Source organism: Uloborus diversus, chromosome 8 (genome assembly GCF_026930045.1).
Source record: "Uloborus diversus isolate 005 chromosome 8, Udiv.v.3.1, whole genome shotgun sequence".
Classification (NCBI taxonomy): Eukaryota; Metazoa; Arthropoda; class Arachnida; order Araneae; family Uloboridae; genus Uloborus; species Uloborus diversus.
Window position 1 is genome coordinate 149787454 of NC_072738.1, and position 14039 is coordinate 149801492.

Below are 14039 nucleotides of genomic sequence, written 5' to 3' on the forward strand. Positions count from 1 at the left end.
TTCAACCCGACCACACGTGGATATGTGCTTAGGGACGTACAGACACCCGAAATATCCATTTTGACGATCTCGGAGTTAATTACAACGAGTTTTCTCGCGTCTGTATGTACGTATGTATGTGCGTATGTGTGTATGTGTGTATGTATGTCGCATAACTCAAGAACGGAATGTCCTAGAAAGTTGAAATTTGGTACGTAGACTCCAAGTGGAGTCTAGTTGTGCACCTTTAATTTTGGTTGCATTCGGATGTTCCTAAGGGGGTCTTTTGCTCCTTTTTGGAGGAAACTCATTGTTAATTTCGATGTAAACTCACGTGGTGTTATAATTTGGAGCACGCTTGGCGATATATCGCCAGTCTTTTGGTCGCCAAGTTTTGTCGCCAACTTTGGCGATTTTTTTTTTTTTAAATCTGGTTTCGATTTGGCCACTGTTGGTGATATTTAGAGAGTAAACTATTGAATCATATAAAAACTGCCAATAATGAGAAAATGACATTAAATTGGAGTAAAAGGAAGTCATCTGATGCACACATCAGCTCGTTTTTTTTGTACAAAGACTTACAATATCTTTTAATTGTTTTGAGCAGTGTATATATATATATAAACCATTGAGATCTAAGTTTTAATTTTGAGTCAGAAAATTGCTTTTTTCTACACATTGATGTAGGAAATTCTCTCTCTCTCTCTCTTTTTCTCTTCTTTTTTCCTGAACATTCGTCAATTGACACAACTTTTACTTTTGAGGTAGATCGTGCAACGTAAATAAAATTTGAATAATTTCTATGTTCTTTCAAATTTTCTTTTTTGCTGCATTAGTCTTGTTTTTGTACTACAGAGCTTCGAAACTCTGGAGGGTATCATGAATAACCTTGCAAATACAGCTACGTAAATTTTCAGAACTGAACACGAAAACCAATTAAAAACAAATTCATTTACTTGCAATGCTGTCATTAATAAAGTTGAAGTAATATGATCAAATGAAAGTTATAAAAGAGTTTTTAAAATCCTGCTTTTGCTGTAATTTAAATAAGAATGAATACCTTTTTAGGGTTAGCAATTTGATAAGCGAGAAAACAGTCTCTATTCTAAGAAACTTACTGCCTTGGCAAGATAAAGGCTGTGCTTATTTCGTTTTTTTTTTTTTTCTTTTTTTTTTTTTTTTTGAGCAATCACATTGCTTATTGTTCTCATTTGACTGTTTTGAATTCCTATGATATTATTTTCCCCCGCCTCCCTCTGCAGCAACACGGTCGGCCAGTCGCCTCACGATGCTGCTCCTCTAGCGATAAACGTCTCCAGGTTGCGTCACTTACTTGCCTACACTTACACGCATACATACACATACGCATACACCTACACACACATACACATATATACACATCCCTACATACACACACACATACCTGCACACAAACACAAACACACACGCCTACATACACACATACCCACACACACGCAAAAAACAGGTGATTGCGAAAAACATAATTTGAATTCAAGATGTCAAAATTCAAATTAATTTATTTTAACTTTTATTTATTTATTTTATTTTGCAATTTTTGTCATCTATTGTACTTTAGCTTTATTGTACAAGTTCGCTTATTTGGTTTTCGCTGGAAAAAAAACGTCTAATTATTACCTTCCTCTATTGTTAGTATTGAATCCAAAACGCGTTTCTTCAAATATCTCGAAAATTCATTTCTGCAGATACTGCCGTTTACCTGCACACGGCAGCATATGTTTTGGTATGTTACGCATTTACTACTAATGTAAATTTTAATTAAATTGACTGTTAAAAAGTAATAATTTAACAAAATATCTTTTTTCTGTGTTTAAAAATTTTAAGTTTAAACCGCTAGATTCTCAACGTATACAGAGAGATGTTGTTGTGTAAAAGTTATAAAGACGCAGTTTACATTGTTTACAGAAATGGCAGATGTTTTACAATATCTTTTGTATTTTAGGTTTAATGTACGTCGTTAAGTAATAAAAGAAGGAAGCATTTTAATGTTCCATACTTCTATCATATTTACAACAAGTAAATTCTTTTATCTCACTAGAAATAGTTTCTTGGGTCATAAATTTTCGATTCTTATCATTTGAAGTATTCTGTTTTATTTTCGGTAATCTTTATTCAATCACAGTAAAAATTTGTTTTTGAGTACCTACATGTTTTTGTGTTTTATTATTATTGTTCGAGGCTCTTCCACTTAGTTTCATACCTGTTTTGTTCACCTAGTGAGAAACTATTAGTAATAGGGGTGACTCACTTTAGTTGTATTATATATCCTTATGTTCTGGATTCCTATCAAACTTCTGTATCCCGTTCTGATTATAATAGTAAAAAATTATCATTGAAAATATCGCTACGGTAAAATTTTTTTTTTTTTTTATCCGTTTAAAGAACTTATCTAATTGCGAAATTTTAAACGAACTATGCACATCCTAGGAATATAACACAAAGCGAACAAATCGAATCGGATTATTATTATTATTAATATTGTTATTGCTGTCGTCGTCGTTATCATTTCAGTGATGGTAATGATGATACTAAAGAGTCGTTCATTATCATTTATGGTATTATTATTTACATTGATAAAGACATGATATCGTTAAAGTTTCCCTTTTCCATTGTAACACTGTTATTAATGAGAATGATTCAACAACACAACACTTACTATTATTACTAATACAATAACAATATAATAATAACGAAAAAAATGGCAATAAAAAAAATGGGGTCGTTTCCAAAATTTTAAAAGTTTTTTTTTTTTTTTTGAAAGAGCATGCTTAAAAACATGGGATCTGACCATTTTTTAAATAATGTGTTTGAGGTTAATATTAAAAATATTACTTAAATCGGAGCGCTTTCATTGTTTATGCTTCTGCCGATGACGTCACAATATATTTAATTCACATCTTTACTCACGTGTATTGGCAACGATATGGTTGATAGCAAGCGTAGAGCGCCATTTTAATTCGCTCCTTGATTATCATAACGTGCAATCGCTGTACAAAGATTCGTCAAAAAGCATCATTTGTGACGTCATAAAGACCACGCCTTGTTTGAAAAATCGGACATTTTAAAAAATTAATTAAAAAATAACTGTTGGAAAAATGAAAGTATTTTCTGGGTCCTTGTTATTATTATTATTATTTTTTGCTTATTCTATCAATTTCAGTGACAAAAAGTACTACTTTTGACTGAAGAGGAAACAACCCATTGTTATTATTATTATTACTAGAACGCTTCTACAACAATAACTTCTGGTATCACTTTGTAAACAATCACAATAACAATGATAAATAATAAAAATAGTAATAAATACAATCATTTTTGCAACATCTATTCTTGTCACGCTGATTTTACCATTTGTATAATGATTTGCACTTGTTGCCGGCGAGACGGTACGATTACACCCGCAACACGTACAAAAATTATTTTCCAAGTATAAATTTTTTTTTTTTTTTTAAAGTTGATACTCCCCAGTATGATACATAATTTTTCCTTTTTCCGAATATATTACAATTGAAAGCCAAAGTTCAAAATTCCAAGAATAAAGTTAAGAACACATGTAGAAAACTTACATCTGTACAGAAGTAAAATTATTAATGTTGAGAAAAAATAAGAAAAAGTTTATAATGGAGTTTATGCAATAGTTAAAAAATAATTTCATAACCACAGTTAATCAAAATGAGATGAACAGGAACCTTTATTGTCATTCATGAGCAAACAGTAAGGCAAAAGACGAGTCAAATCGAAAGCATCAAATCCATTCTTGAATTTTTGGAGAAGTGTCCAAAATATTGAAAATTTTGTGAACTAAAAAATATTTTCACCAAAAAACAAAAACCTAAATTTTTTAACATTCATATAAGTAGAGGGGGGGGGGGCAAAAAAGTGGACAAATAACAGCCATGGGACTTTTAGCGGCGACAAAAAAAAAAAAAGAGAAAAGTTACAAAATTTTGGTAGGGCTGGTTTTGAGGGCAGTGAAAATTGATGTAAATATAATAACTCACGTTCTTAAGGTTTTGATGCAAGGGCGCCCCTACAGGGGGTAAGAGGGGGGGCAAGCCCCCTCCCTTAGAAATTGGAATTTCCTTAGTTTTAGTACTTTTTTCTTTGCAAAAATATAAAAACATTTCTTCTCCAGCCATTAATGAATAATTTATTAAAAATGTCAAACTTTAATAACTCTAATCTGTACTGAAATCGGTTTCCATAGGGAAAATATCCTGCTGAACAACGGGGAAAATATCTGAGCCCCCCCCCTTAAAATTTTGTATATGGGCACCCTTGTTTTGATGAATTATGTGCGCAATAACTTTTCCGTAAGAAACACTTAAACATGAATTTTACTTAACATTATTTAACTCAAAGTGTTTTGATGATTTCATTAAACAAGTATGGCTTGTATAAGTAAAATAATTGACTTACTAATATCTAAACAGTGAATAGATAAACAAAAAGTTACTGTTTATTATGTTCCGTAAACAGAAAAACAAAGTAAAACAGATAATTATGTTCCGAAATATTGACATTTTTGCTTTTTTTTATAATTTATAGTTTTGGTTCCTAAACTGGAAAATAAAATAAATAAGTAATCATAAAAAGTATCTCTGGGGGGGGGGGCGTTAATTGCCACCACTGCGTTTATCTCTAAACACAGTGCAAACACATTACTGCTACGTAATAAAATTTATCTCAAGTGAGCTTTCACTGCACAGCAACATTCCATGTAATGAAATACTCAAGTACAAGGCGTAAGTATTTGTGTAAAAAAGTATTAAGCAACCACTTGAGACATAAATTATCATCACGAAGATTTTTTAGAAATTGCGTCTGAAATCACTGAACGATAAAATTTTAACTGAAGAATAAAATTCACAACGATAAAATTTACCTGAAATGAAATTGCACTGCAGCAACATTCTTTCTTATGAAAAATACAAGTATAAAGCGTAATTATTTATGTAGAGATGCATTAAGTAACGATTGCAGAGACCTGAAATATTAAGACGGAGATTTTTTAGAAACTGGAGCTGAAATCACATAGCAATAAAAATTAAATCTTCTTTATCTTTACTAATAATAAAGCTGGAAGTTCTTCTGGATGTCTGGATCTCTGCGACGCGCATAGCGACTAGAACGTTCGGCAGATTTTCATGAAATTCGACACACAATTAGTTTGTTGCATGGGGGTGTGCACTTCGATGCAATATTTCAAAAATTCATTTTTTTTTTCTTTTCTATTCCAATTTTAAAAACATTTTATAGTGCAAATTATCATAAAAAGGACGAGTAAATTACCGTAACATGGACGAGCAAATTTACATAGCAATTTGGCGAGAAATTCATCATCCATTCAAGGGAGCCCACATAGGGGGCCAGGGGTGGGGGCTCGAGCCCTCCTTAGAAATTAGAACTTCCTTGCTTTTAGTACTTTTTTCTTTGCAAAAATGTAAAAACATTTCTTCTCCAGCCATTAATGAATAAGTTATTAAAAATGTCAAATTTTAATGTCTCTAATCTGTCCTGAAACAGGTTTCCATAGGGAAAATATCTTGCTAAACCATGGGGAAAATATCAGAGCCCCCCTTATAATTTTGCGTATGGGCGCCCATGCATCCAATATTTGTAAATGTACAGGCGAATCAAATGACCTTTTAATTTTCTACTACGGGAAAAGCCGTGCGGGTACCACACTAATCGAAGAATAAAATTCATCTGAAGTGAATTTTCACTGCAGCAACATTCCAACTAGGGAAAAGACACAGGTACAGGCGACACACCCGGAAGATAATATCTATCTTCCGAGGCTGTCGGTAGGGGCACAAACGTGGAACTTATGGCGATACTCGCTACAAATAGTTGTGTTTATTCTTTTTGCGTTCCATGAGACCGAAACATTTTTTGAGGGCTTATTTATGCAGAAAAGGAGCAAGTAAAGTTAACAGAAACATTCATTTACGATGCGCTGATTTTTTAGAAGCTGTGGATGATGTCACAGAACGAAAAACGTTTTTTTTTCCTATCACTATTTTGTGCAGAACATTTTAAGATAGATACTTCTGTGAGTTATCACACAAGTTTCTTTTTTCTTTTCATAAACAAGTTTTTACTCAATTTAAAGGAGCAATGACATAAAAGCCTTTGCATCAGAAAGAAATAAAAAATATTGAATGGAAAACGCAGTTCAAAATTCTGATCTGAAACACGAAGATTACTTATAGAATTAGCTAATTTTTAAAATCTGTGTGCAAACTAAGTCATTTTTTATATTGACATTTGATGCACTTACGTTTTAAGTTTTTTTCCAGATAAATGATCAACAGTTTGACAGAAATTGAAAATGACATAAGAATTTCGATATTTTAAACTTTTGTAAAAGATTTCACGAACTTTTTTTGAATATTGAAATTATACATTTGTACGTTGAACTCAACTCAGAAGAAAAGAAGGTCAGAAATAAGTTGAAATAGTACTTTTTTATTAGTAAAATTGGGAGAAGTTATTTTCCTAAAAAAGTAATTGAATATATTAAACTAGGAAAGAATAACTTAGATAATACAGCCTTTGATGAATAAAACCTTTTTTCTTCCAGATCCTCATACAATTTTGAAACACATACAAAGATGCTGTTTAAAAATAATACACTTTAATGCGTTATCTGTCATGCTAGTTTCTTTCATTATATGCGTTGAATTTAAACGTTCAACCTTATGAAGTTTATAAAATAATTTGCATCTACTTAAAAGAAAAGTGTTCTCAATACACTAAGTTGTAGAAGTAACTAATTTTTACACATCAATGTATGAAAAAGTCAAAAATTTTTAAATTGGGGTTACTTCATTTGAGAATCTTTTTTTTTTCTCTTCATCTTTTTCAAATTGATGCAAATGTTTGACATCTTGACAAATTTGAAGCGTTAAGTTTCACCTTAGATTAGACTTTTAGGAGTTATCATATGCATTTTTTATTGAAAATCATTTATTTGTACTTTGCATTTGTAGTCAATTGAGAGGATTTAAAAATAAGGGGGAGGGGATTGAAATAATATTCTTTTTAGTACTGAATTTGCTAGAATCTCACTATAACAAAATAGTAACTTAAGAGAGAGGTGTAACGTAGTTAATCTAGCATTTAATAATCAGGACCTCCTTTCCTTCTGTTCAGAACACGATTTTGAGAAACACTCCCACATAAGGATGCTGTTTAAAGACATCAAATTGAATAAATTTTAACTTTTAATGTATAAGTAAAACAGTAACAGATTGTCCGATTCAAGTACATGAGACAGCTGAGGAAACGGGAAGGAAAGTATAATATCCGAAACTCAAAAGTAACAGCAGGCGCAAAAAACGACCATAACTTGAAGCCTTTACTGTCAAAATCAGCTTAATCTATTCTCACAAATTTTACAGGGAAGACAAAAAAAAAAAAAATTCACTTTGCCCATTTAATTTTTTCTTAAGATTTTTTTTCAATCGAAAAAAATTCGGTGGATGATTTCATTTTTGTTTTCGATTCTAAATTAGCAGTATTGTCTGATTATTTACAGATAAAAATAGTTTAGAGTGAGCTGATAATAACACAAAATAGACTTCTTTTATGTGATTCAAGTGAAAAATCAACTTAAATAAGGTACAAATGCTCCAGAAAATACAGCATATAGCTATTTCAAGACTACAATGGAGCTTCTTCATCGGTGCAAAAGACTTACCACACAACAAAAAAGTCGTGAGAGAACTGAATGTCACAATGTGGACACCGGTATTTATACAAATGGGTCAACCTGTAGGAATTTACGACAAGAGACAACCGACCAATCAGCAAACAACAAGTCAACCTCGGGGCGTGCAGCAGGAGGGGGCGGGGGCGGGGTAAAAATTTCCATTAAAATTTCGATTAAATCCATTGGTTCCTCACCTTAAAACCATGCCTTAGCAATCAAACGTGTGAGTTGATTAAGCAATTTATTATAATAATGTTGTTGACATTACCCGTACGTTTTTACAGTGGCGACACGGTAAAAGCATGAGTTGAATTGGTTTTGAAGTAAAACGTGTTTTTGGCATGATTGAGAGGGATTCGTTCCAAATTGCTTTATTGCGTCATAGTATAGATAGACAAAGATGTATCTGACAAATTATGAAGAAAAAAAAAGAAAAGAATTGGGAAAATGCATAGATCGAGCTGGTTTTGAGCTGGTTTGATACTAAACTCCTTACTTACTTTAAATCGCTTCTAGTTCCGAGTAGAACAAGAAGCCAATAAGGGTGCACACTGAAATTAGCCATAAGCTCATAATTCTCACAAAGGTGAGACCACAAAAATGTACAGTAGGACCTCATTTATCCGGAATAAATCTGAAACTTAAAAGTTTTGATGTTCGCATACTTTTTAATTAAGACAGCAAGAACATTCGCTTTTTAGCCTACTTTCCCAGTAAAAGTCAGAAAAAGAAGAAAAAAGCATGAAAGAAGGCTTAATGCATCTTAAAAATATCGTGAAAAACAAAAAAAAGTCAAAAATAAATAAAATAATTAAATGAATATTGAAAAATTAAAAATTGGAAAGTAGGGTATTGAGATGGGGAAAAATGTCTGTCGGTCTGTCTGTCTGTCTGTCTGTCGGTCTGTCTGTCTGTCGGTCTGTCTGTCGGTCTGTCTGTCTGTCCCCCCCTAATAACTTTTGAATGAATAGTCCGATTCGAACAAACTTTTTTTTGTTCGAAAGATCTCGGCGAGGACACCTCATTCCCATATTTCACTTTTTGATTTGAACTATTTTTTGTTCAATTTTGAACAGTTCAAAAAAACTTAACATTAGCGCCTACGGGGAAATTCAAAGCAATTCCGAACTGTGAGGCGAATTTGCTTCAAACAAACTTTGTAGGAAAAAGCTTTTGATAAAAAACTTGTATATAAGATATCTTTTTGATTTGAACAATTTTCCGTTCAATTTTGAACAGTTCAAATCCCTTAACATTAGCGCCTACGGGGAAACTGAAAGTCAATGTAGATTCCGTACTTGAAGGCGGATTTACTTCAAACAAACTTTGTTGGAAATAGCTCTTGACGACCAACTCCCGACTCCGACTCCGAGAATTTAGGGGGACCTGACACTGACTCTGACTCCTGTTCCCGACAATTAATCGGAATCCGACTCCCCGACTTCGACTCTGACTTCGTAGCTTTGGCAAACATTTATACACGGAGGACAAATGACTGACTCCGATTCTTGGATATTTGACTCCGACTCTTTTATCCCAAAATGAGATTGACTCCGACTCCGCTGCTGTGGTTTTAAGTGTGAAATAATTATTGTTGATATGATTTGTTTTTATTTTCACGCTAAAGTTTTAATTTAGGTATTTAGTTTTCGGTGAATAAACTCGTAAAATATGCGCAGACGATTTTTTTTTTTTTTTTTTTTTTTTTTTTTTTTTTTTTGACAATGAAAATTATTTCTTTAAGTTGACATTTTATTGTTTTTTTTTTTTTATTTTGGTAAGTGCATTAATTCGTTTAAAAAATTATTTTCGGCAACAGGGGAAAAAGAAACGATTTTTTTTAATATGATGTATTTATTTTAATGAACTTATTATTATTTTTTCGTTTTGAAAGCTGTTAAAAAAATTTTTTTAATGGAAAGAAGTGTATTAGCTGCTTTGTTTAAAAGGTGCTGCTATTTTATTTGTTCGTTTTTTTGAAGAAAAGTAAGGAATATTTTATTCCTAGAAATCAGCTTAAAATATTAAAAAATATATGTTTGAAAAAATTTGCGATTTTAGCTATTTTTGAGAATATTGATCAGGTACTAGAAAGTAGTATGGGTATACGGGAAAGTAGGCTCGTCTAGTTCTAGACGGAACTTCTTGTTATTTTGATTGAATGTACAGCGCCCGTATAGATCAAACAATAAATGATGATAATCTGGCAAACACCACTGCAGCTGAACTATAATGATAACGCGTTGGATCTACCGTGCTTGATTCGAATGACACACGTGTTGGAACCTTGATAAGAAATTATGTGAAAAATTGTTTTGATATTTTGTTTATGTATTTTAAACAATTCTATGTAATTTTGCTACAAAACATGTTTTTTAATTTTTTTTTTTTTTGAGCAATCACATTGCTTATTGTTCTCATTTAACTGTTTTGAATTCCTATGATTTTATTTTACCCCGCCTCCCTCTGTAGCACCACCGTCTCCAGGTTTCGTCCATATCCTACATACACACCTACACACACTCATGCCTGCACACAGACAAGAACACACGCCTATATACATACACACACTCGTGATTGCGAAAAACATAATTTGAATTCCAGCTGCCAAAATTCAAATTAATTCCTATTTTATTTTATTTTATTTATTTATTTATTTATTATTATTTTTTGAGCAATCACATTGCTTATTGTTCTCACTTGACAGTTTTGAATTCCTATGATTTTATTTGCCCCCGCCTTCCTCTGCAGCAGCACCGTCGACCGGCCCCTCCCGATGCTGCTCCACTAGCGAAAACCGTCTCCAGGTTGCGTCCATATCCTACACACACGCGCGCATGCCTACACACAAACACACACTCATATCTGCACACAAACACAAACACACACGCCAACATACACACACACACACACACTCGTGATTGCGAAAAACATAATTTGAATTCAAGCTGGCAAAATTCTTTTTTGAGCAATCACAATTGCTTATTGCTTTCTGACTGTTTTGATGTCCTATCATTTTTCCCACCGCCACCCTCCGCACCATCACCGTCGACCGGGTCCTCACGCTGCTGCTCCTACAGCGAAAGCCGTCTCCAGGTTGCATCCATGTCCTACACACACGCGCACACATACACAACTACACACACACACACACAAACACACATACATACAGACACTTACACATATACACACACACAAAACTACCCACACTTTCATGCCTGCACACAGACACAAACACATGCCTACACACACATACCCCATACACACAAACACACATATCCCCCCCCCACACACACACACACTCATGATTGCGAAAAACATAATTTGAATTCAAGCTGTCAAAATTCTTTTTCTTCTTTTTTTTATCATGAATGGTTAGTTTGGCTTATTTAAGGATTTGCTTTACATTTTACCTATACTATCCGGATTTTCGACCATCCAGATTGCCTTTAGTACCAGTTAGTTTGGATAAACGAGGTTGTAGGGTAGACCAGGACACTTTCACGCGGATTTTTTTCCAATAATTTTTTTAATTTTTATGTTTTAACTCAGGACATTTTAAACATTGCGGTTTTATGAAGCAGTTAATGGATTCAAAATTGGTATATTCAGTTGTTGCTCATTTTGTGTTTATAATCGTTAAAAAAATTATTTTTGAGTCCAAGTCGGTTGCTTGAACTTGCCCCAGACACGTGGCACGTTGGCGCTAATTTCTTTCGACACCTAACGTGGTTCTGTTAGTGTTTTGAACATAATGTCTTACCATCGTTAAAATAAAGCAATTTATTACAGACTGAATAGTGTATGAAGTAAAAGCTGAACGGGCATGAAGACAGTACTACATGATTGTTAGCTCTAAGATACGAATTTGTTACTCAATTAAAAATTAAATAGTGATTTTCAAAACTAAATAGCCGGAAAATACTAAAAAGGTTTGAGACAATTCGGAGCAAAAAAAAAAAGCGCCAAGACACGTTTAGAAGTAAGACACTGTAAGAACGTGCGTTAGGTGCTCCGACGTCAACGCGTAAACTTGCTCCGTCGCCAAGTTTGGATTTATTTTTAACGTACAAAAAAATTGAAAACATTTCAGTTCATACAAATACAATCCTCAAAAAATGATAAATTCTGCTAATTTTTATATTTTTGCTCTTTCTTAACTAAATATTATTTATTCTCAATAAGCTTCAAAACGTTCAACACAAAATTTACTCAACTTGGTAAAGAAACAGATTATTCTGCATGCTAGACCTAAGCTCGATTAATGCTCAAAAATTTGTGAGAATATTTGCTAGGGAACAGTATCAATCTGTTATGACTGTTGGCTGTCCAGTTTTAATTCGTTTTGAGAAAAGGGCACTGCGTAAACGTGCCCCTGTCTAACTTACTGAATGTACAAACCTCTTTATAAATAAAAACATTGTTGCTACGATTATGCTACATTCTTGAGAAATAATTGAGAAACATTCTGGTTACAATGCTGAGAGTTAACATAGTGAAATGTTTCTTTTTGCTACACCACTGCATTTAAAGATCATTTAAAACAGCACTATTTAAATAATTTCTAAAATATCTTTCCTTTTATTAGCTTTTATTATAGTTACTCTGTCGTTGGCATAGAGTAAAGAAAATTAAGAGAGGCCACGTCTGTGGTAGGAGATGAACTTGAAGTCGGAATTATGGGATACATTGGTGCCACGGGGGGGGGGGGGGATGTATGGGATACATTGGGCGGGGTTTTGATAACGTGATCGCTTTGAAAAAATGGTCATCACGAAGGGACGGAACAAAGTAGCTTGTGGATTAGTTTACAATTTAATGCACGTTTTAATTCAATTTCAAAAACGTGCTTTATAAAATAGCAACACGATCTATGTTTTAGTCAACTACCAATTGAGATTCAATAATGCAAAGTTTTGAATCAAAATGTATCTCAAGGTTTTTAACGAGAAGCTAAAAATTTTGGATACATCGGTGCAACTTCCGGCGAATGCTTCCGGCTTCATCGTTGGTTGGTGATTGATGGAACAAACTTTTTAACCGTTGCCGAACAGAAAAATGAAAAAAGTAATTATGAAGTTGATTGTTTTCGATTTCGATTCCGAGTCACAACTGACTACAACTGTATTTATGTCGAGGACTGCATACTAAGTGCCTTGCCTCCATTATTTTCTATACCGATAGATGGCAGCAACATCACCGGATCGAACAGTCAATGAGAATTTAGAACTAGACCAGGAGCTAATAGGTACCTGGTGCTAGCACCCCCAGAGGTATCGTTTCACTTGTAGGACATTGAGACCAAGAGCATATTTAACGTCGCCCAGTCCCCTTTAATGACGGCGGTGGATCTTCGACCATCGAGGTTCGAACTCGGGACCCTCCGGCCCCGAATCCGACACTCTACCGATCGGGCTACCACGGCCCTAAGTTGATTGTTAATAAAGTTAACAAATTAATTTCAAGGCTGAACTTATTTCAGGTTTTCAAATAGGCTCGGCCTGATTTTTTTAAGTATGTGCCGTGCAAGCAGTATTTAACACATGAGTTAATTTTCTGTTTCTACTATATACTAATAATAAGAGTCTTATTATTAGTTTATGGTTTCTATGTTTTAAAACAAGTTAAACCAGGTTTTGTAGTTTCAAAAAACTTTAGTTAACTTCTCAGTTTATGCAAAATGGACCCCACGAGATGTTAGTAAATCGAAAAAAAAAAAAAACACCACCTTTAGGGGTTCAGCCATCTTTAAATTTTTTAACAATACGTAAGTACAGTCCAATATAAAGTACGTATATGAAAATAAATGTTTTTTTCTTCACTTCTAACGACATTTTATTTTCTCTCAGATTCATGTGACTGCCGAAATTTGAGGCAAAACTCCTGATGACTTGACGCACAATTTTTTTTAAGAGGAAGACATTCTTGAGAATTACAATGATGTGGGCCAAACGAAATGAAGATTCTCAATCTGTGAACTCCATCCGCTGGACATCGAAACCCGATGAAGACACTACCTCTGTGAAATCCGTCCAGAAGGAACCGAAAAAGGAACCTGGTTTCAAACCGGACGAAGAAAACCTCGAAGTGAGCAATGTAATCGGCGGTTACGGGCCCTGGCAGAGAGACATTTTTGTATTATTATTCCTTGCATCCATTCCATCCGCATGGCATAACCTTCAAATGACATTTATGGCACCTAGCGGAGTAGAATTCTGGTAAGTTGTGAGTTACATACACGGGAGGTCACAGGAGGACGGCACTACGACCTCCAATAAATGTCCCTATTCGACGAATGTTCTCA

At 33.8% G+C, this 14039-nt stretch overlaps 1 protein-coding gene across 1 annotated transcript in view; it reads left to right on the top strand.

Annotated features, from left to right (window-relative positions):
- Positions 1 to 14039, top strand: part of LOC129227847 (organic cation transporter protein-like) — a 41107-nt gene that overhangs the window by 5290 nt on the left and 21778 nt on the right. Inside the window, exon 2 of the mRNA XM_054862465.1 lies at positions 13585 to 13953. Within this exon, the coding sequence (XP_054718440.1) occupies positions 13673 to 13953 (281 nt within the window). The 5' untranslated portion in view covers positions 13585 to 13672. The remainder of the gene's footprint in view (positions 1 to 13584; positions 13954 to 14039) is intronic.